The 23,967-nt window shown below is 40.3% G+C and overlaps 1 protein-coding gene across 1 annotated transcript in view; it reads right to left on the reverse strand.

Moving 5' to 3' along the window:
* Positions 1-1,859: 1,859 nt before the first annotated feature.
* LOC149316305 (low-density lipoprotein receptor-related protein 8-like) overlaps positions 1,860-23,967 on the reverse strand; it is a 260,752-nt gene continuing 238,644 nt past the window's right edge. The window contains exons 11-19 of the mRNA XM_089515186.1: positions 19,416-19,643; positions 17,451-17,569; positions 15,279-15,418; positions 11,562-11,703; positions 9,972-10,124; positions 9,113-9,388; positions 7,578-7,646; positions 7,242-7,414; positions 1,860-5,161 (exon numbers count right to left, since the gene is read on the reverse strand). Coding sequence (XP_089371312.1) covers positions 5,123-5,161; positions 7,242-7,414; positions 7,578-7,646; positions 9,113-9,388; positions 9,972-10,124; positions 11,562-11,703; positions 15,279-15,418; positions 17,451-17,569; positions 19,416-19,643 — 1,339 coding nt within the window. The 3' untranslated portion in view covers positions 1,860-5,122. The remainder of the gene's footprint in view (positions 5,162-7,241; positions 7,415-7,577; positions 7,647-9,112; positions 9,389-9,971; positions 10,125-11,561; positions 11,704-15,278; positions 15,419-17,450; positions 17,570-19,415; positions 19,644-23,967) is intronic.

Genomic DNA, 23,967 nt, shown 5'->3' on the forward strand with positions numbered 1-23,967 from the left:
TTCATTGCTCATGTAGGTATAGCACTTGAAGCTTACAGTTCCACATGTATTTTGTCTGAGGTGGCAAGATCTTGACCTGCAGTGTATAGATGCAACTAAATTACAAGCACAATCTAGTGGAGCCACTTAAGAGTACTTCTAAATTATTTTTTAAGAATTATGTCATCACACTATCTCATTCATGGAATTTAAGGGAGGATCTGGATCACATCTTACTTCAACTGGTAGCACTCCCACATTTATCTTCTCTTTTTACCAGAAAATAATCTGTTAAAGGAAAAAAGCCAGAAGGGCTTCAGAGTGTCATTTAACTATTAGTGTGAGCAGCTTTCTATCAGTTCTTCTCTTTCCTAATTATGCATAACACCCATTAAGACATTACAATCTGCAATCACATATTAAGCTGTGCAACCGGATATCATTCAAAAAGTCCAGTTTAATAATTGGTTCCTTCAACTCAAATACAAAAGCAGGCAGCTGTTCAAATCCAAGGCCCAAATTAACACAATAGTAAGCATTCCCCCCTCCCCCCCCCCAAAAAAAAAAAAAAAAAAAACAACGCAGGTCAGTCCAGGGCTTCTAGTGACTTATATTAATAGGTTTTATAGTTCTAGGCCTACTAGCCAGCACACAAGGTCAGTATCAGGAAATCTACTGGGATTTTTGCACTCAAAGATTTGTTAAATAAGACTGCACAGAACTGGAGCTGGAGCAAAGTCAGACCAAATAACCATAGAACCGTTAAAGGTTTGGCGTTTAGTGTTCTAGTACATGCATATGGCTAGATGTGGCATGATCTAGTCAAAACTAGGCAATCTTGAGACCTTAAAAGATTCAGATCCTTTCTCGGCTGTGTGGCTCACTCTTTCAGCTCACCCAACCCAACAAAGTTGTTGAGAGGATAAAGTGAGAAGGCCATGTGGACTGCTCTGAGCTTCTCGGATAATGGGTTGATAATGGTAATAAATGTGAGACATTCTTTAGGTCTTCCACTTAAATCAAAGGGATGTACAGGTGCTTAACTTAAGCTGAATCACAGCCAGTTTCCCAAACATGAGAAGATATGCTCTTACATTTATGTTCAATAGTTTTCTTTCTGACTTCAAGGACCCTTTTATATCCATGTGTCTGCTAAGGAACCCTGTGTATTGCAGGGGATACTGGGGATGTATTTTAGATAACATTTAGACCACATGGACTCTCTAGGTCTTCATCACTGTCCCCATATCACTTAAAGGTATAATGTAGAATACACCGAAGAAGTGGAGTGGTAGTGGTGCGGGAAGACTCATCTTTATTGACGTTTTAGTTGCAGAGCTCCTGGTAAACATCTGTAATACAACTGGAAACTATTGTACGAGAAGATGCAATAAATATCTGAAGTTTGGATAAGTTTGTAGCCTTCTAGTGACTATAATTCCCAGAAATCTTAATTCAACACTTAATTCAACCAGGCTAGATGTGGGATTCTGAGATTTATAGTCCGCAAAAGTAATATTCCCAAGACCTACAAATACCTACACCTTCATATAAACAAGCAATTATAACTGAAACATATTATGTAGAAATCTGTTCAGTCCTGACGTACAAATTGATGGTATGAATCAAGTCTCCAGAAATGGGTTCTCAATGTGTATGAATGAAAATAGATCTTAACTAGCACATTTTTATGGATTCTGCCACTGAAAACAGCATGAGAAACTGCTATGTTAGCTTGGATCCTGACATTAATTCTCTGTGGGCAATGTTCCATTTCAGTGGCTTTTCACATTGAAATTAGTACCTTGTTAAAAAGGCATAATTAAATTTGTACACATATTATCATCATTCAGGCCAAGGTCCCAGCCTGCCTCATTTTCAAAAGTATTGCTATAAGCTAATAGAGATCTCTGTAGGATTTTTGTTGTTGTTTCTCTCCTTCAGAAACAGAAAAGGTCATTTATTCTCCTGAAGAATCTAAACTACTAAAGAATCTTACAAATAAATTTTAGGCTGCAATTTAAATGCAACTCATCATTATATAACTCATTTAACTTAGTGAAATGTAAGTCCTGAGTAAAATGACAGGCACAGGGCTGTTGTGTTAAAGTTATTTCCTCCTCCCTTCACATCAAGCTGTTGGTATGGAGAGGATGTTGAGGGTGCCTTCCTAACACCCAAATCTCCTAGGACAAGTCTCCTAGAAAATGTAGGGAAATATACCAAAAATAGTACCAGATCTAGTAACACAAACCAAATCAAAATGAAATAATAAAGAATGTGCTGAAGTAGATATATTCTCTGGAGTACAATAGTTTTCAGTTTCATTTCCTTTAACATTCTGTAGTTGAAGAAATAAGTTGCAGAAGAATGTTGTCACCATAAGCAAAATCCAAACAAGTGAGTTTGTCATTTGTCAGCCAAGCCTGTATGGGCATCATAAAGTTGATGACTTAGTTTGCTTCTGGACTAGAAGGGGCAATTTTTAGCCCTACTTGGCTATAGCTCAACATGAATATAGTAACATATTACCCATCAAAGACCCTCATGACCCATATTATTTTTTAATGTTTATTAACATCAGTTGTGTTGGGCAAATATATTTTTTTCAATGCTTCCTGTTTAAGGTCTGCTGGTTTTATTTCTTCCTGTAGCAACTAGGGAATAGTGATGAACTGCCTCTTAAACAATCTTGTTTTTCCTTTGTCAGATATTGGTTTAATAGTTTTTTTAATTACTGGTTTGCTTGCAATAGTGAAGTGATGGTATTTTACTATGCACACTTTTAAAAAGTGGAAGACTGTAATTAAAGCTGTGCCATGGAAGGGAATCCAACATTTGGGGTAATTAAAAGAGGTTATTCAAGGAACACTCATCCAGATGTAAACCACAAGAAGTAATAAAAAAAGGGGGATCTGCAAACAGGAAACACTTAACTGAAAGCACAGGCACTGCAAGAAACTCCAGTACTGCTTTTACTTTCCACACTGAACGGGCTGGTGCTAAAACTGTCTTTTAATACCAAATAAAATAAAATAAAAATACACCCCCTCTCCATAAATTATACATATTTAAAATACATGACAGGCTAATCCAGAAGAATGTAATGATGTGTAATGATCTGATATTATTAGCACCAATGAATAAATAGCAGGCAGCTAATTAGTACAGTCAGCAGTGGAGTGAAGTAAACTGAAGACCTTGGATCGCATGCAGTCTCAGCCCCCTTCCAATTTTAAGGGGCCTAAAAGTATACCATTGGAAGTTTCTAAGTGGAACATTAGCTGTTTTAGGCCATTTTAAAGTCTGGGGGAGGGGGGGGGCTTTAAAAAGGCTAAATTAGAAATATGACTCTCCAAAAATGAGTAATCACACCACTGGGAGCTCCTGGAAGGACAGTTGGTCATTTTTAGGCCAAATAAAGGGGGAAGGAGTTCTTGAGTGTTCTAGGAGGCTGGTATGGACTTCCAGCCCCTGGAAGTTGCCCACCTCCAGGCCAGTATAAAAGCCATCAAATGGCTATATTTGAATCAACCACTAATGCATGTTAGCAGAACAGTGGCTTTTGTCTAAGTAACAGATGAGATTAGGTGTGATACGGATACCACCTGACTTGATCTATGTATGGATAAAGAACAAAATGTACATATTAACCAAGATTACTACTAATATCCTGCACTCCACAATTATTGTTTTTACAACCCAATTCACATTTACTTGTCAATACGTTCCACTGACCCAGTGGGACTTAATTCTAAATATGCACATTTAAGATTGTTTGGTACAGCTACTATCAGTGCGAGAACAGTCTTTAGTTATTGACAAGCTCTTGGAGAAAACAAGCTGTCATTTGTAAACACCTCTTTTTGAGTAAGAAAAGAACAGTCCTTGTCACAGATTCTTTAAGCTGAAAAGTTCCAGTAAAACTAACAAGTAATTGCAAAAAATAAATAAATAATAATGCTTAGTATGAAGTACATCTCACTGAGCTTGATGGGATGGACATCTTGTAAATTTGCTAAGAAGCTTGCAAATGTGCCAATTTAGTGATTGAGAACTGCAGGCATTGCTCTTTATCCAGCGGGCACTTTAGGAGAGAGAGCATGTCCATCTATGCAATCCTTTCTGAAGGTCTTTAAAAAGTTACTTTCCTGAATTACAACTCAGAATCCCCCAGCCCGAAACTTAAGTCCAAAAATTTTTAACCTTTTCAAGCTCTGCCTTCAGGAAATCTCTTGCGGGAGGGTCGGTGCGATTCATGAACATGCTGTATGTTTGCAAGGTTTTGCTGGAGTGAGGCAGTTCTGTGCAACAGTCTAAACTGGTTCATTAGTCTGGACAAAATTTGGTTTGTTCGTCATGGGAGCACTTTGTTCTTCATCAACTATCCTATTATAACAGCTGCAATGCTTACTTAGTGGCTTGAAATGTCAAAGCAAATTTTCCACAAAATGTTCCCCATAAGAATTCTGTTAACCTACTTCCCATACTGCTGGGTTAGTCTTTCTAAAATATATTCTTTTATTTATGTATATATAGATTTATTATATATATATTTATATATATTTATATAAGGAAATGTCTATATACCTATCTACCTTTGATAGGCATAGACACAGATAATCTATGCACAGCGAGCCGAACGTACAAAAAAATAAATACTTTCATTCTCTAAGTATATTTACAGAATAAATCTTATATCCAGAGTTTGTTAATAAATATCCTAAACAGCTTGAATAGACCTCTTTTTTATGTTGATGGATAGCCACAAAGTATGTTTGGTATATTTACAAAACTTCTATAAATATAGTTTTAAAAAATGACATGTAAGCTACTGACCCTTCGGTCTGGCTGGTTGTGTACACCAAGTTAGTAGCTCAGCAGTAGAGCAGCCTTCTCACTATTATAGATGAATAGTGCAAGAAGTTAAAAAGGTGTATAAAAGATTATACATACAAAACTCTCACATCCTTTGGATGTTTGCAGTTCATTACAACTTTGTGGTTACCTTTCTGCAACATAAATAATAATTAAAGTGGCAGGGGAAAGGGTAAAAGAAGGTGGATTCCATGATCCACAGCAGATGTGTTCAGTGCATATCTATCAGTCCACCAGCTGTAGGGCTGGAGCAGGTGTGATCTTCTCAGGGCAACCCATCATCTTCTAGACTTAGTGCTACACGCTGTGGAGAAGGAGAAAGAAACTGGTTAGTCCGCTAAGTTCAGATGCTTGTTAAGCATAATGGCAAGAAATGTCTTTTTATTGTTCTGTAAACTGCCCTGTGAGCCTAGAGTGGGTATTAATTAATAATGCTGAAACAATGCTCTTAATAATAATAGGGCGGAGTACTAAAGGAATTGCATCTTGGGGGTAGGAATGTCAGTAAAGTGGCATTTCAGAATGTTGAGAATGATGAACAAAAGTTACAGAAAGATAAACTAATGACAGACACACAGATTTCTGCAGATGGTTCCATTAAATCTCTGTTTGTTTGTTTAAGACAGACCTACACAACTTGGAATAGGTAGGGGCCCAAAATTAAAATAACTAAAACTTCTTTGGGCTGCATATAGATTTTAATTAATTAACAATTATTTATTATTATTAATTAATATCATTAACAGTAATTCTGTTCTCCTCTGCCTCTCTTTGGGAGAAAATTGAATGGCGGAGAAGCCTTGCAGAGCAAGTGTTTGCCCTTCTTCCTCCTCCACTGTCCAGCCTTCTCCTTGGAGGAAAGCCCAGCAGCAGCGAAGCCTTCAGGGGTGAGCATTTACCCCTCTTCCTTCTCCACCACCTGGCCTTCTTGTTGGGAGAAAACCCAGTGGTGGAGGAACCTTCAGGGGTGAGCGTTTACTCTTCCTCTTCCTCCGGCCGGTCCTCACCTCAGAAGAAGGCTGAGCAGCAGAGGAGCCTTGAAGTCGTTCCACATCGTCACAGGCTGCCCCAAATCCATTGGTGGGCCATATGCGGCCTATGGGCCATATGTTGTGTGGGCCTGGTTTAAGACATGTATTTATTGCCTCTTGACCCACCAGGGCTCCTCAGGTGACAGGTTAATTGGGATAATTGTTTCAACATCCATTTCTTTTATTACCTTGTGTCTTGGTGCTTATTGGTTTTCTGACATTATATTCCATATGACCTTAAATTAGATCTGGGATAAGCAACCCTTTAGATACTTTTAATGACAACTTCCATAAATCCCAGAGCATATGAGATCTAGCATACTCTAGTATGTTTAGCAACACTTTCCATAAATCTCAGAGCATATGACACCATACGACCAATGGACACTGACTATGGGAATTGTCCAAAGCACCACGAGGCATTAAGTTGCCTACCACTAGATTAAATTCCCAATAAACCCATAAATCTGCTGGAATCAATGTAGCTGAAATGGCTGAAGTAGTTAGTTTTGAAGTCCTAAATCAAATACTCATTTATGCCAACACTATCAATCTTCAAAGATAGCTCAGGACACATATTTCAATGGGACCAACTCATCACAAGAAACTGATTAGTACTTTAAAACTACATGCAGGCTAAAATCATAGAGAAGTCTGCTAAATGGGCAACAGGTGACTTCCAGCCTCTGCTTGTGATAAATGAAGATCTACTCTTGCTCACCCATACCGTACGATGAATCCATCCAAACATTATATTTGGTATCTGTCCCAAATACCATTTCCTCCCAAATAACCATGCTTAGAATAGAACTGTAATCAAAAGTGAGAACTGCACAGCACTAACTTCAGGGAACAGGCGTAGTTCATGTGTGTTCACTGTAGTTCATGTGTGCCTGGCCTTTACTGTACTTTTCCTACATGTTTGTACCGCTGGAAGTGGTGATCTTAGAATGGATATCAGCTGTGCAGTCTTCGGATTTCCTACCTCCATACTGTAAGATTTAATTAGTTGTTGATGCACAGTAAAATCCTTTGATTGGTACAAAGGGGCTGCTTATATACTGGATCTTTGGTATCCATTGTGGTTTGGTTCCAGGACCCCTTATGGATACCAAAATCTATGGATACTCAAGTCCCATTAAATAAAGTGGTGTACTGAAATGATGACCCTTATATAAAATAATAAAATCAAAATTTGCTGTTTGGAATTTTTATTCTTTGGAATATTTTCAAGCCATGGATGCTTGTATCCATAGATAAGAAATCTGTGGATATGGATGGCCAACTACTGAATTTCTGTTCATTTAAGATAATTCTAAAAGACTGATCAGAAAAGCATCCTCAGAGACTTACTGCTGGGTACACATGTCCAATCTGTGTTGTTCTTCCAATATGGATTTCATCTTCATCTTCCTCTTCAGTTGTCTTCCTGTACACAGGATTATCAAAGTTCATGCTTTTCGTGTTTTTCCGTTTCCAGTTTCTCCAGATTAGGTACCCTCCCATACATAACAAACCAATTACCACTGGAGGAAAAGGCAGAAATAGAAAAAATAAACATTTCTAGTTATCATAAGGTAACTATAGTACTCCCTGTTCTATAGTCTTAATTCTTTATGTAAGATCACATTTCAAATACTGAAATGCACAGGAAAATTCATCTACTAAATAAGGCAAAAACATGCTTACCAACAGGAACAATAATTCCAATAATGGCTGCCATCACAGTTGATCCAAAACTTTGCCCATTGTTAGCATCTGTAACCACAGAAAATCAGATTCAGACCAAGAATAAGAACTGTGATATATAGGACAGAGTTTCTGTTGACACAAAATTATAATTTATTCCACCACCACCTCCCAGCTTTTTTTGTTTTTGTTTTACAAAAGTATAGAGAACATTCTGCCCAAAATCATTTGCATAGCTTAGGAAGTCCCAAACTTAAAGGAAGAAGAATCTGCAGGCAAATGTATGGATACAACTTGGGTATCAGATTTTTAGAGCCACTCCAGCTTGATTTGGAAATCACATGGTGACACTTCTGTATTTTCACCCAGGCTTGGAAAACTTATTTTGGACTATGGCACCCACAGTATTTCAGCAGTTAGTGGATTCTGGACATTGTAACCTTTTCATGCCCGGAATTTCATATACAATGATGAACACAGCTGAAAAACAAAGTTAGTCACGTATGTGAACTAAGATTTGATTATGTCATGATACAAGCAAATAGGAGGCCTATCTCAGAAATAAAAATATGAGGATCTGCTATTATTTGTCAAATAATTGTTTCTTATGCAAGTAGAGTCTTTGGATTCAGTTATCCAGCACTATGTATTCATGTTCTCAAGGTTTCTTTGGACAGAGAAATGCCAACATTCTTGTTATTTGGTAAGTCAGAGAACAAGAGAACAAGAACAAGAACAAACTCTGTTTCAAAAGGCACACAACTTCACTGATTTGATTTGAAGCCTGAAAAGAGCTTTTTGCACATAAAACAGCAGTGGGGGAAAGAAATCCAGTTTTTGTCCTGGCTTCTAGAGTATACTAAGTCAGCAATCTAATCTAGCTCTGTATTTTTTTAAAAAAATGTGCAAATGATTACTTACAACATCTTTCCAACTAAGTCAGAAACAAAGATAAGGAGTGATATATTACTGAGGTTGGTATACTTAAATGACAGTGTTTGATCTATATTTTGTTCCTCGGGAATTCTAACACTGGGAAATAAAATGTCTGGCAATTTGTTCTGCAACCAAGACTTTATAATTATGCCATACTGCAGGATTATGCAAGGATTATCTTACTGAATGGTCATTTAGGGTACTAGCAGTAACAATATGAGATTGGGAGTTCAGGCTAACCTGCAAGTACAAATGGATAAATACAGAGGTTAGCATAAGACCCTCCACAATAGAGACAAGAGTTCTCTCTTTTAGATGAACCCCATCTCCATTGTGGAGGATCTGGTTTCATAAGCTTCTTCAATCACTATTAGAAAAAAAGGTAATTGAAGAAGCTTATGAAACTACATCGTTCACAACGCAGATAAGAATTAATGTAAAAGAGACAGCATTTATATAACTGAATAAGAAGAACAGATTAAAGAACGTTGTGTTACCACCTCATAGCTATGCAGGCTGCCAATTCAATACAGTGCACTATTACCAGACGAGTTATCCGAGTTCCAAGAGGAAAGAACAAAATGACCATATTGGCTTACAGTGCTGGGAGAGACCGTTGTTTCCTGTTGTCGTTATCTTGGATTCTGCTAAGCTGGATGTGGTTGTGTGTGAATGAAGGCTTGTAGTGCCAAGGAAGACATGCGATATGGTTTCTTGGCCTTCTGTACTAATGTTGCTGGTATTATTAGTTGTAACAATGGTGGTAGTTGTTGTCATTATAAGAGCAGTACTAACATCAGTAAAGTTGGGTAAGTAAGTTGTAGTAGAAGTAGTAGTAGTAGTAGTAGGCACACTAGTTGAGGTAGCTGGAAGATCTGAAAACATAAGCAATATATAATCAACAACAGATACATCATTCTACTTAATTTATTCCAGAAATTGGGGGTTGTCTAAATCAGATGATGGAAAATTCTCCACATTTAGAAGTCTATGTGAAATTCTGGATAGCTGATTATGAAAATATTTACTGAAAAGATATCAGTATGTTTAAGATACAGCAAGCCACCTCCTTCTCAGTTATACCGCTAGCTATACAGGACAGAGTAAGTACCCATTTTTCCTCTCCTATCTCTATTATTTTTCACCTCCATCTTCCCAGTCACTGGCACATGGTAGACTCTTGTGTCCTTAAGGATACAGAAGAGTTGGGGAAGATACAGGAAAAGATTAGCTAGAACCTCATCCACAAAAAATGAAATCTTACAAACTTAGACTTGAATGATTTATAATTTATGGTTGAAGTTTAGAAGGGAAATGATTGAGAAGAGAGGCAGAAAAGACAGTAAATAAAAACTGGTTAAAACCAGAATTGCAAGGATTACATGTAGTGGTGTATCAATTGACAAGATGACCAGATGTACATGGGAAGATTTATAGTGTGAAGGCTGTTCTCTTTACCTTGAGAGCAGGTTTTCATGTCAAGCCCCAACCACATGTTGTCAGGACAAGCACATGTATACTTCGCAGAATGTGGAGAAATTTGGGGTGCAGGAAGACAAAGGTATTCACAGCCTCCGTTTGGCAGGGAACTAAGATCACAAACATTTGGAGCTATAAGCAGGAAGAGAAAATAAGAGAGATTTAAGCTAAATGTTCCTGTCAGTAATTTATTGTACACTCAGAACTATGAAATATTCACAGCCTCTGAATCTTATAATCTTGAAGTATTTTAAACTGCAAATATTATATAAATAAAGTGGTGGGAATATTTTTATTTTTAAGAGATTTTGTACAGTTTTCATAAAAATATTCCAAAGCAATATTCAAATATAAAAACACTAAAAGGATGTTTTTGTTTCTTACAGTGCAAACCCTATTGCAATGAGGCATATCTGCCATTAGAAATCAGCTCATCTCCAGTTGAAATAGATCTACCTAAAAAAAGATGTGGGCAACTCTGGTAGCCACTGAAACCCACTGTTTACTATCTGCCCCCCCCCAAATATCTGGTTTTTAAACAAACAAACAAACAAACAAACAGAAGTGACCAAAAATGCATTTCCATTTTTTAAAAATCAACAAATGCTACATTTTACTAAAGAGAAATTGCCTTGCTTCAAGAGAGAGCTGATAATTTTGGAGGAATGCAGTAGCAGAAATGTCTTCTTTTTGTTTGTTTCAGTGAGGTTTTGGATATATCTGGGACATAAAAAATGATATCCCTTATATAAAATAATAAAACCAAGGTTGCACATCCTGAACTTAAAACATTTCCCACAAGTTTTCTCTCATAGGATATAATTCCATGTAGCAAACTACATGTATTGAAGCATAGAAGGAAAACAATTGCATCTGTTTCTCTGCTCAGATATGCTATGAGAATTCTCTAAGTTCATATGATTCATTTCGAGTGAAACAGTGTTAATATCATGGCATTAGAAGGCTGAGTTTTATTGTTTAGCCATTTCACTGTTTTGAAAGACACTATATGAGCAGCAGAGGGCACTAACACAGTGCAGAAAAACCTAAAAGGGCTTACTTATATACCACTTTTTTTGGAGATCAAAATGTTCTGTAGATTTTTGGGGCCTAATGATACTGGCAAATACAATTAGTTTTCAGAATCTGACTATCCTCACTAACATCAAGCAGTGGTTTAAATTATGATTTATTAAGTATCTTCCTTGACTGCAGCTGTGGCAGTACTCTAAGGAACTGCAGAAGAGTTTGAAAATAGCAGATGAAAGCCAAGGCACCTTCCAATGAAGTCACTTTCCGTCCTGCCAGAACAGCTTATCTACTTTACTGGAGAGCAACCACAATAGCGAAAGGAATTGCAAGCAGGATAATAAAAACAAATTAAGAAACGAAAGACTATTCTATTAAAAGATTGGTTTGCCAACATCATCCTAATTAGTGGAAGCAGATTTTCTTTGTTAGCTTTTGGGGAGGGGGAGGAAGTCAACAGTTAGTTGCAGTGGCTACCAGAGTTTCCCACCTCTTTTTTATATTGAATTAACTGTAGTCCACAATGTTAATATGACTCACCTTTAGGTTGCTTCAGCTCATGAAAGACTACAATATCATGTGGGTTGTTGAGGTTCTCAGCTAAAATTGAGATATCCAGACCACTCAACCTATTGGCACTGAAAATGGCTTCATTCTCTAAGTCAGTCCAGAATACCCTGTCCTGCAAAAACAGATGTTGTATCATGTACAAACTAATAAATAAAATAAAAAAATATTTTATTTCTATCCCGCTTTTTGCCAGGCAATCAAAGCGGCTTACAACAGGTTAAAATACAGCCATATATACATAATGCCCCCCCTTAAAACAAGATTAAACAATGCAAGATTAAAAACTACATATTAAAACCGACTAAGCTAAATAAAAATCATCATGGGCAGAGTTCACTGGATGGGAAGTCTTATTTGTGGTTAAAAAGAGGTTAAAAAACTAAAGTCTTTTGAGCACCATGTATTTCTTAGGAATCTTTGAAAAGGTTTTTAGTAACTGAATAAATACCCTGTTTTTCCAGATATAAAGAAAGCAGATGAGCATACAATTAACTTCTGTTGGGTCTTTCCTGAGGACTGAAAGAACTATCAATAAATGAATGTGTACAGTATTTTCTAGTCATTTGGCTACCTGAATGAGAGCCCAAGTGGCAGAATTCTACCCCCAACCCAGCCTCTAGGGCTAAGCTTTAATATCTCCCTGCATCACTTCGACACCATTTCTTACCTCTGCAAAGCTACTATTTTAAGCAATTCACAACACCTAGATCTGTGTGGCCAGGCCAGCTCTACTTTGTCCACCTAATTTTTAGAAGGTAATGCTTCAATACAGATTCACACAAACCCCCTCTCCTCTTCTCTCCTCCCCTAATACCCACAGAGACTGAAAGAACATGTGAAAATGGTAGCAGTGGTGGGGTCCCATGTCAGCAGGGCTGTGAATCCATTCCAGCTTTCGGCTTGTTCTAAAGGAGCTATCCAAAGCTATTAAGTAATAGAGCTCAAGACCTTGGAGACACCTTTAGAGCATGGACTAAACCTGGATCCACTGACTTACAGAAGTTGGAACCATGAGCTGACAGTGGGTGGCTGCCTTGCCCTGTCATGGCCAAGGCATCAGACAACATCATGCACCCAACATATGCATACACATGCACACACAAACAACAACCACTTCCCCACCACCTCCATGTCTGGATAGCAATTGGAAAGGGGTCTCTGTGTGTAAAAAGTATGAGTGTAGAACTCTTCTAAGTGTGGAAGCACTCTGGCCCAATCTAAATTCTTTGTCACCAGCAGTGGGCAGACAGCAACCTTCCAAACTTGTTATTTTCAGCTGTCAAATTTTCCCCTCACTCCCCGGACGACCATTTATCTGACTATGAGCTGCACTTTCACACACTATATTCTACATGAAAACAAAGGTTGTGATGTCTATCAAAAATACCACAAGGAAAGAAAAATATGCTACTTGTGAGCTTGCCATAACCGAGTGCATTGTCTCATTATCAAAAGGCCAGTTTGAGCTCTCAGTCACATTTCCCTGACTTCTGTGGTCATGATGGTTCCTGAATAGGATTTGAGGGGATTTATTAAAAAGCAGAGTGATCCCTTGGCATCCCGTGAAAATAGCATTCTAGGCTAATTGTCCTTCTCCCTCCAAAGGTGTGAGCTGTATTAAGCTAGTTTCTATGTACAGCAAGTCCCTGACAATTTCACAGAGATGAACTCTGTAGTTCAGGATAGACAGTAGAGAAGGGTAATTCAAGGGCTAGCAAATATATCTTTCTTTGTGATTCAAGGTGAGGTACACATAGTAACAGCTCCTATCAATTAGGATATGAGGTAAAAGGACAAAGTGGGTTTGAAAGGTTATCTTTAACTACAGAGCTCTAACTTTCCTTGCAGAAAGAAAAAGACAAAGGTGAAATGGCAATATATTTTATAACACTGATTGGAGAAGTGAAAAACAGTTTATGAGAGTATGGATGTAGAGATTATCTTGTTTTCTAACCGATAACGGAAAGGCTGATACTGGCACCATACTTTTGCTATTAAATCCCTTGGCTTTAGGTTTGTTCAGATATTTAAACATTCTGAGAAACAAAATTTTAGAAAACAAAGAATCTTATTGCTGAAACAAACAATTATACAATTTAAAGAATCAATTTAAAAATTCTAAACTTCTTGTACTTTATTGACAAAATGCATCAGTTTTTCCCATGTGCAATTTACAAAATTCCTACCAGTAAGAAAAGATTTTGAGTGATAACTTTGGAAGAATGCAAAAAAGCAAAAGCGATACAACATTAATCTTGGGAGAAAGAAAGGAAGGAGGCCTCCAGACGAACAAGAGAATTTTTGTTCATTTTACTTATTCTGCTGGAGGACTTCTGGACAACTAGTGGCATCACTAGGGTTGGTGTCATCCAGTGCGGTAACTCATTCTGTCACCACCACCACCCCACTGACCTCCTCCCATACCACACCAATCAGTAGTCCAAAAAGTAGTCCAAGTTTCTGCATTAACACATCTGTATTTTGTAAACTGCAGTGTTTTTCTGCAACTCCATGACATTTTTGCAAAAATTGTATGCAAAAAAAATAGTTGCAAAATACTTCAAACATGCATCAGAGGAAGTAGGCTCATGCACGAGCACAAAAGCTCATGCTACCAGCTTCTTTCTTTCAGTTAGTCTCAAAAATGTTATAAGATCGCCTTGTATACTTTTTGTTCTAATGTTACTCATAAATCATAATAGCCATATCAGTATGCTGTGATAAACAACTAGCAAAATTAAATTTATACCTTTAAATTACAATATAATGTGCACAGCCTAAATGTATTTGTATATACATAATTTCATGTGTTTAAAGTAAAAATTTGGTAAAATGTGATGTTTTTATAGAAATTTTTAAAATAATATATTTTTTTAAAAAATAAATTAATATTTTTAAAAACTCTGAGGCTTCTCTTTTCTCCTCCCACTGAGCCTTGCTCCACTCACACCACTTCTTCTACTGAGCTCGTGTTTTAAAGGGATGCAGGCAAATGCCAAAGCCTGTTTCTGCCAAAAGACAGATGTCTGGGTAGCGGTGGCATCCTCCCCTCTTTAGGATGTCACTTGGTGTGGCCTGCACTGCTAAGTATCAGGACAGTTATGTCAATGTAACTTTCATTGCTAATAACTTTACCTATAAAATTGCTTTTAACTCACTGTCTGCATCCCACACAGAGCCATATATATTGCATATGACAGAACTCCTTGTATTTGAGGAAGTAGGCTGTGTGTTCACTAAAACCTCATACCATAATAAATGTGTTAGGTTTAAAGGTGCCACACACTCCTTCATTTGTATCAATCCTCTTCACACTGTTTCAGTCCCAGGATGTCCCACTACCACATTTACTGAATAAGAAAAATGGCTTAGACATAGACATGTCTTATGACTAGGATTGCAGAGTGAACATGATGGTTCCTGTGCCTTTAATGGTTGCTTAGAGGGAATTTCAGCAGAGGTTGGTTGTTTTCTGGTAGCATAACAAATAACATCTGCTGGAATTCCTTCTTTTACACAACCATCAAAGGGACAGAAGTTGTCTCCAATTTTTACACTGGCAACTAAATCCATCACCACAATCATAATTTGACCATAAGTCTTGTTATCCAATTTGTTGAGTTCCCCCTCTCATTACAATCTCGCCTTACTTCACTTTCTATTTACACATAGGTGCTGTTCTCATACCTCAAACACTGCTATTCCAAACGGGTGGCTCAGGTCATCCACAGAAGATATGAGAACTTTCCTGTTGCTGCCATTGAAATCTACACTTGAAAGCAAGTGCAGCTTGGAATCTACCCAGTAGAGACGTTGATTCAACAGATCTGAAGAGCAAACATATCAAGGCAGAATGATATCTTAATGCCTTTGTTTCTTAGTATGTTACTGTATTTGTGCTGCTTTGACATCTTGGAGAACTCCAAATATTTTTTGTAAACAACTCATGGAGATATATACATGAACATGAGTTCAGGTGTGACAAGTGGGTTTTTCTTCCCGAGTTAATTTTCTCAGTGTAGGTGATTCTCTTAAGCAACATGATCTTGGTCTTCAGACCTAAGCCCATCTGTGCTGCATCTAGCAACAAATCAGACTTGAACAGTATGTATAATCTAAACCACTTCAGGAACAATTCTTGTACAAGGCTTTCAGGTGCCATATAGTCCACTTTTTGGGGGAGACTGCTCTCTGCAAATGTGAATGTAGTGTTTTCACACCACAGCTTGTAATTTATCTTTTTGGACAACAACTCACAGAATACCAAAGTCCATGCTGGCTGGATGATTTTGAGAGTTGTAGGCCAAAAAAGTAACTTGACAAGTTTGACAATCCCAATCAGATATATACAAAAGATATGAAAGAAGCTATCTTCAGAATCTTACTTGTAGAATCTTCTTTCGCTACATTAAACTTAACATAAACAGTTGCCAGGTTTCAAAATTACACCTAACGTAATCTTTACTATGGTGCCACTTACCTATGTGGCTAATCTGCAAGGACAAAATATGTGTTGCAACTAGTTTATTATCTTTCTTGCTCATTTTGTTTCATTTAATTCTGGTGAAGGCCAGACTAAACAGTACAGGAAAGATGTGGGTGAACACACTGGTGACCCCCCCTTTTTAAAAATGAACATCAGCTGTGAGAGACTGCCAGTGTCAGCAGAAGACGTGAGAGGGACTGCCACATCCCTTCCCACCCACTCTTCATATGCGCCAAATCACCTTTCTTCAAATTGCTTTTCTCCTTTTATAAGTGGGGAGGGAGGATCATATCATTTTCTTTATGGCAGAAATGGAGCTGGGATGAGTGGTGAAATGGTTATCCAGCTTTTTTTCTTCAATCTAGCCTTTCTGCTCCCAAATGCAGAATTTCTGAGTTAAAAGAAAGGTTTAGGACAGGGAGTGTATGTAGATTGATCATCAATCCCACATGTACCATTTAGTTTGGCCCCATGGAAAGATTTTGAAGGAGGCTTGCATGAAACACAAACTGCTGAAACAGCAGGAGAAACTCAGGATAAGCTGCATCAGCAAACATTTATATTAGACTGAACTGACTGGCCATATATATAAGTGGTGAAAAACACATCTGAGACTTGTATATTTAGTTCCACCCCCTTGCTTAGTTAGCATTACAAACTTCTTGGAAAAGGCCATTTTTCAGGGGTAGAGGGCACACTTAACAGGCAAATAGTTCTATGTACCAATGTGAAGTAGAAGGCTTTCATGGCTGGCATCTGTAGTTTTTTGTGGGTTTTTCCAGCTATGTGGCCGTGTTCTTGGAAGAGTTTATTCCTGATGTTTTGCCAGCATCTGTGGCTGGTTCTCTGAAGATGCCAGCAACAGATGCTGGTGAAATGTCAGGAATAAACTCTTCCAGAACATGGCCACACAGCCCAAAAACCCACAAAAAACTATAGTTCCATATAACATCCCTGGTGCCCTGGTGGAGCAGTGATTAAATGCCAGTACTGCAGCCACTCACTCAAAACCATAAGGTTGTGAGTTCAATACCAGCCAGGGCTCAAGCTCGACTCAGGCTTGTATCCTTCTGAGGTCATTAAAATGAGTATCCAGCTTGTTGGGGGGCAATTAGCTTACAGTTATAAACCGCTTAGAGACTGCTTAGTTCAGTATGAAGCAGTATATAAAAAAATCTGCTATTGCTATCCCTGGCATCTCCATATAGGGTTATCTGAATCCCTGAAGATTTTTGTACCTGCAACCCTGAGGAGTTGCTGTCACGCAACATAGAAAATACTGAACTATTGGACCAACAATCTGATTTGTTATTCTGGAGTGTTCTGATCTCATGAACTTTGGAAATGACCTGGTCTGAAGTTTTGCAACTTACCCAGTGTGATGCCATTGGGCCATTCAATGTTGTCTGTAACAAGCACTTGCCGATCCACACCATTCAACCCAGATTTTTCAATTTTTGCTATGTCTCCCCAGTCAGACCAATACATGAACCTGTAACAGATAAGACAGAAACCTGATGCTGGAAGGTCCTGTGACATCACCAAGTGCCATCTGAAGTTTACTTTTTTAAAATTTAAAGATGCAATGCTACATACTTGTTCTGTGTTATCAAGTCGTTTCCAGTTTATGACCACCCTAATCCAAACCTATCATGTTTTTTTTCTGGCAAATTTCTTCAGAGGTGGTTTGCCATTGCCATCCTCTGAGCCTGAGAAAGTGTGACTTGCCCAAGGTCACCCAGTAGGTTTACACTGCTGAGCTGGGATTCGAATACCACAGTCACAGTCCAGTCTTCAAACCACTGGTTTAAACCACTTCAGGGAAAGGTTTAAACCACTTCAGGGAAGTTTAGCTGACTGGATTGTATTAAGAAGACTTATTAACCCATTTCAGGACAGCTGTGCCTCCATGAGACAATTCTCATGAATTCCAGCACCCATGAAGCAGGAAATCAAGAATCATCTGATCATCATCAAAAACAAGTACTAGAATTGTGGGAAATTCATTGAGCGTTAGGATCAGGGTGGGTAACTTCAATGAGAATGGTATTCCTCTGGCAGAATGCAGGATGGAATACATCTTGTTGCTACTGCCATCAATTTTGCTGCTGAAATTAAGCAGTGAGGAAATATGGAGAGCTTCCCCTTCCCCTTAGTTAAAAGTACTCTTTTACTTTTCAAAAGGCACACATTCTTTATGCATCTTATTTAGGAGTAGATTCTTATCAGTGAGTGCAGATAAACTCATAAAGAAGATAAATGGGGAGCTGGGATTGCTAGATTGGCTCTGGGATGGGGGGGGGGCTTGAAACATTAATTCTTAACAGATCTTGGAGCAGGAGAAGGTACCATGCGGACAAAGGTACCAGTCCTCTCTCACCATCCAAACTTTTGCCTCACTGGTGGAGTCAGGGAGAGGGTTTGTGGAGGAGCTGGTGACAAGAACAGAGCCAAGCTGCCTTTCAGTGGAATGCAAAATAAAAGTGCTCTTACATGCCCCCTCCTCCTAAAGTACATGGCCTGCCTCCTAGATCCAATATGGAAACTCTACACAAACTGTTTGCCTTGTTTATGGAAGAGCACTCCTTTCTGCCCCACCAAAATTTGAGTGCAAAATCAGTTCTGACAGTAGTAACGGGGAGGGGAAAAAAAGACAGAAGGCTGCACATGACCTGCAGGCTCCATGTTGACCCTCCTGGTTAATACTGATTGGGTACGAATGCACCAAAGAACCAAGCTGTATTTATTCACACTTTATTATATCCACTGCTCTATTTTAATATGGTCTGTTATTACTTCCTAATATGGTTTGCTCACATTTCTTTTTACCGGTGTGTAACATCTTCCTATTTCCTCACTGCTGAATATAACTTTTTTTGCCTGGTCATTTATTGACTGTAATAAAGGTTTGATTGATTTACTGACTGATTGATTAGGTACAAATGCAATGAAGAATAGAATCTCAATGGAATGAGCGAAGATTAGAGCGAAAGAGAAAATAGTGCGAGAGACAAGAAGCCTGCAAAGAATACAAAAGGACATCTGATTTAACTTTTTGCTAAGGGAGAGGATTCTCCCTTATATTAACATTCCTAACAATAACAATACATGAACTCCAAATCCTTGATTAATCATGGAACAATCTGCACCATATCCTAATGGTTCTCAGTATCTAACAATCACTATTTTTGTGTGTTATAATATTACAGCTATCTTAACCAAATGCCCTACAGAGTAAACTCTGATTACACTATACACTACAGTATGGGAGCTAGAAATACCAAGATACAGCAAAGACTGTGTTCAGCAGTACAGCTATAATGTTCTCTCTCACTTACCCCCGTGTTGGATCCACAGCAATGGCTCTGGGCTCGCTTAAATTAGTACTGAAAAGTGTCCTTCTCTTACTCCCATCAGCTGTGGCTACAGATATGGTCTTGTTTCCTGAATCTGTCCAGTAGATGTTCTTGTGAACCCAATCCATTGCCAAGCCTTCAGGAGAGTTCAACTGGCTATCTACTAGAACCATCTGTTCTGATGTGTCGCTGGCTTTGTCTATGTAGGCACTGAGAAAGGAAGATCCACATCGTTACTGATGCTGACAGATGAAAGCCATTTACATTTTCAGAGGAATAACACACAGCTTGAATGCCAAGTTTAAGTATTAAAATATAAAGGCTTCACCAGGCTTGTTTCATCTTAACTTTCTCTTGGGTTGGATGAGCCTCTGTTTTCCCATGGAACAGGGACCAGCAGAAAGCTGTTTTGGCTTATGGGCTAGTACCTAACAGTACAGTACAGGTGGGTGGAAAGCTGGTGGATACACATGACATGTTTCCTCTGTAGCAGCACCAAAATCATGGAACTTCCTCCCCTTCTCATTTTTCAGCAGGCAATGAAGAATTATGATATTCTGTTTGGCATTTGGTTCTTAAAACTGTCTTAAAGCTGTTTTTAAAACTGTTTTTAATAATCTGGTTTTAGAACTGGAAAGAGGTCTCGTTGCACCTTTGAGACTAACTGAAAGAAAGAAGTTGGTAGCATGAACTTTCGTAGACCCGAGCCTATTTCCTCAGATGCATTTGGTTTTAGAATGAATATTAAAGAGGTGTTTAAGAGTCTATTTATTGGTTGCATAATGTATTTGATGTTTTAAGTGTTTTTATCCATTGTGGATTGCCTTAGGGGTCCCTGGTGGGTTGAGAGGCAATAAATTAATACCTTAAACAAACAAACAAATAAATGTTTGCTTTCACGGTCGGCATCTATATTTTTTTGTGGGTTTTTCAGGCTATGAGGCCATGTTCTAGAAGAGTTTATTCCTGACGTTTCACCAGCAGCTGTGGCCAGCATCTTCAGAGAAGGCATGGAAGAGAGTGGAGTACATATACTGTTGGTTGAGAGGAGGTGATTTGCATGTTAATCTGTGTATTGTTCTTTGGCTGAATTGTAAGGCCTCAGGGTGTCCATTGTCTGCTGGGAATCTCCCTCACCCTGGGTGATTTTCATTTGCATTCACGGAGTCTTGATTTTTGCTGTTTTTCAGGACTGGTAGCCAAACTTTATTCACTCTAAGGGTTTCTTCTTTCCTGTTGAAAATGTCCAGGTATTTATGAATTTCAATGGATTCCCCCGTACAGCTGCTGGTGAAATGTCAGGAAATAAACTCTTCTAGAACACGACCTCATAGCCCAAAAAACCCACAAAAAATAAATGTTTATGCTGAAGTAAGTCCTGCCTTTACTCTTGGGTAAGTGCGCTTAGGATGAACAGGTTGCTCACCTGTAACTGTGTTTCTTCGAGTGGTCATCTGTGAATTCACACAAATGGGTTTATTCTGCGCCTGCGCAGCAATCCTCGGAAACTTCTAGAATCTCTGGGCAGAAAGCAATGTATCTTTCTGCAACTTTTTGGCGGTAGCCCCGCCCACCCATATATAAGACCCCTGGTGGCCCGCTCCTCTTCAGTTCCGAATGAGCCGCTAACAGTGCGGCAACTAGCGTTGTCAAATGAGCAGACACTGAGGGGATGGATGGGCGGGTTTGTGTGAATTTGCAGATGACCACTCGAAGAAACACAGTTATAGGTGAGCAACCTGTTCTTCTTCTTCGTGGTCTCTGCGAATCACACAAATGGGTTTAGACTAGCGAGCTGTAGTCAGTGGAGGAGGGAGTGTCAATAACCAATAAATCATATAACCAATAAAGTATGTAAACCAAACAACTGTGTTATTTATTAACAGTGAAACAGGTCTAATGCATGGCAGAAAGTAACACTGCCCTCCCAAAGGCTGCCTCCTGTCTAGCCCTGGCGTCCAGCCTGTAGTGTCTTATGAATGTCAATGGCTGGGACCAGACAGCAGCCTTGCATACATCCTCAAGAGGAATCCCCGTCAAAAAGGCTGAGGATGCGGCTACCTCCCTAGTTGCATGGGCTCTAACCCGACCTGGCAAGGGCTTCTTGGCCAGTTCGTAGCAGAGGCGAATGGTGTTGGCCACCCATTTAGAGAATCTCTGCGGTGAAACCGGCAGCCCTCTCCTGGCTTCGGAGTAGCATACAAAAAGTCTCTCCGATCGCCTGGACGCAGCAGTCCTGTCCAAGTAGAACGCCAGTGCCCTCCGGACATCTAGGGCATGGATCCGACGCTCAGAGTCCGTGGTCGGATTAGGAGCCAAAGTTGGCAAAACAATGTCCTGGTTGATGTGGAAAGCAGACACCACCTTGGGCAAAAAAGAAATGTCTGTACGAAGCACTACCTTGTCCTTATGAAAACAGAGGAAAGGTTGGTCCACCCTCAGGGAACACAGTTCACCAGCCCGACGGGCTGACGTGATAGCTACCAGAAAGGCCGTTTTCCAGGTCAGGAGTCTCAGGTCCGTGGTAGCTAAAGGCTCAAACGGCTTAGACACCAGCTGTGCCAGGACGGTGTCTAAACTCCACTGCGGTGAGGGGTCTGCGACAGGTGGATGCAGGTTGTTGAATCATTTAAGGAACCTTTTTATGAGAGGATCTCCGAACAGAGAGAGTTTGTTTTGAAACAAATAGTGCGATGAAATGGCAGACAGGTAGCACTTGATAGAACTCAAGGAGAGACCTGCGTCTGTCAGTGTCATAAGAAAGTCCAGGACCACCGGAATGGAGACACGGGATGGTGGGATGCCCTTCGTCTGTAGAAAGGCCAGGAACCTATCCCATTTGTAGGCATAGGACCTCTGTGTAGAAAGTCTTTGTGCTGCTTTGATGATATCCTGAACACCAGATGGGAGCGTGCTCAGGACCGTATCCTCCATGCCACCAATGGGAGAGACTGCATCTCGGGATGGTGGACTCGCCCGTCGTGAAGCGAGAGCAGGTCGGGCCGGTATTCCAGTCGGAAATGCTCCTGTGCCCTCTGTAGGAGAGGAGTGAACCACGGCTGCCTGGGCCACCACGGAGTTATCAGGATTGCGTCCGTGTGGTCCGACAACATCTTCGAGATCACCCGTGTGATCAGAGGAAATGGGGGAAAGGCATACAGAAGGCCTTGAGTCCACTTGAATTGGAAGGCATCCCCTTCCGACCCGGGCTCTCTGTACCGTGAGCAGAATCTCGGTGTGTGAGCATTCGACCGGGAGGCGAACAGGTCCAGGAGAGGGGGACCCCAGCGATTGGAGAGTTGGGTCACCACCTCTGGATGCAGTCTCCATTCGTGGCAAGTGGAAGATGACCTGCAGAGTTGGTCTGCAAGGTCGTTCTGGTCGCCGGGCAGATGGATGCACTGCAGGAGAATCTTGTGCTGTATGCACCACTCCCAGATGCGGATGGTGACTGCCAACAGTCTTCGATTTTGTACCCCCTTGTTTGTTGGGGTAGTACATGACCGTGGTGTTGTCGGTGAGAAGAAGCACCACCTTGTCCGCGAGGACCGTCTGGAACGCTCTGAGTGCCTTTTCCATGGCAAGCATCTCTAAGGCGTTGATGTGGAGAGTGAACTCCGCCGGTGACCATTTGTCCTTTATTGTAAGGTCCAGAGTGTGGGCGCCCCAGCCCTGCAGGGAGGCGTCTGTGGTCAGGGAAAGGTCCGGCTGCGGGGGTAGGAAAGACATTCCCACGCAGACGTTGACGGGCTGGAGCCACCATCGAAGGGACTTCTGTACGGTCCTCGGGATGGTGAGCAGTGTGGTAGGCGTGTCTCGGACGGGGTCGAACACGGATAAGAACCAGGATTGCAGGGGCCTGAGCCTTAGTCTGGCCCACGGTGTGACGAAAGTGGTAGAGGCCAGGTGTCCCATGGCGACTTGTACCACACGGGCCTGAAGACGCCTTTGACGCAGGCAGGGCTGCAGTGATGCGCGGAGCGCTTGAAACCTTGCCTCTGGAAGGTATGCCTTCATTGACACAGAGTCCAGCGTGGTTCCTATGAAGTCGATGCGCTTGGTAGGGGTCAGGTTGGACTTGTCGAAATTGACCTGTAGTCCCAATGCTTGAAGGAGCGACAGGGCAAACTGGAGTTGCTTGAGCAGAGTGTCTTTGGAAGGCGCTGTGAAGAGCCAGTCGTCCAGGTACAGGAAGACTGTGATTCCCCTTTGACGCAGGTATGCGACCACGGGTGCCATGCACTTGGTGAAGACCCTTGGAGCTGTGGAAAGGCCGAAGGGAAGGACCTTGTACTGGTATGCATGGTGTCCGACAGCGAAAGCAAGGAACCTGCGGTGGTCCTCCAGGATCGCTATGTGGAAGTAGGCGTCTTTTAAATCTAGCGTCACGAACCAGTAGCCTTCCTGTAGGAGTGGTAAGATAGAAGCAAGGGTTACCATCCTGAATTTCTTGCAAACAATAAAGTCATTGAGGGCCTGAAGATCCATTATAGGTCTGAGGCCAGAGTCTCTCTTCGGTACGGTGAAGTATCTA

The sequence above is a fragment of the Sceloporus occidentalis genome, unplaced genomic scaffold (genome assembly GCF_023333645.1).
Source record: "Sceloporus occidentalis isolate IW3139 unplaced genomic scaffold, rSceOcc1.0.p SCAF_3, whole genome shotgun sequence".
Classification (NCBI taxonomy): domain Eukaryota; kingdom Metazoa; phylum Chordata; class Lepidosauria; order Squamata; family Phrynosomatidae; genus Sceloporus; species Sceloporus occidentalis.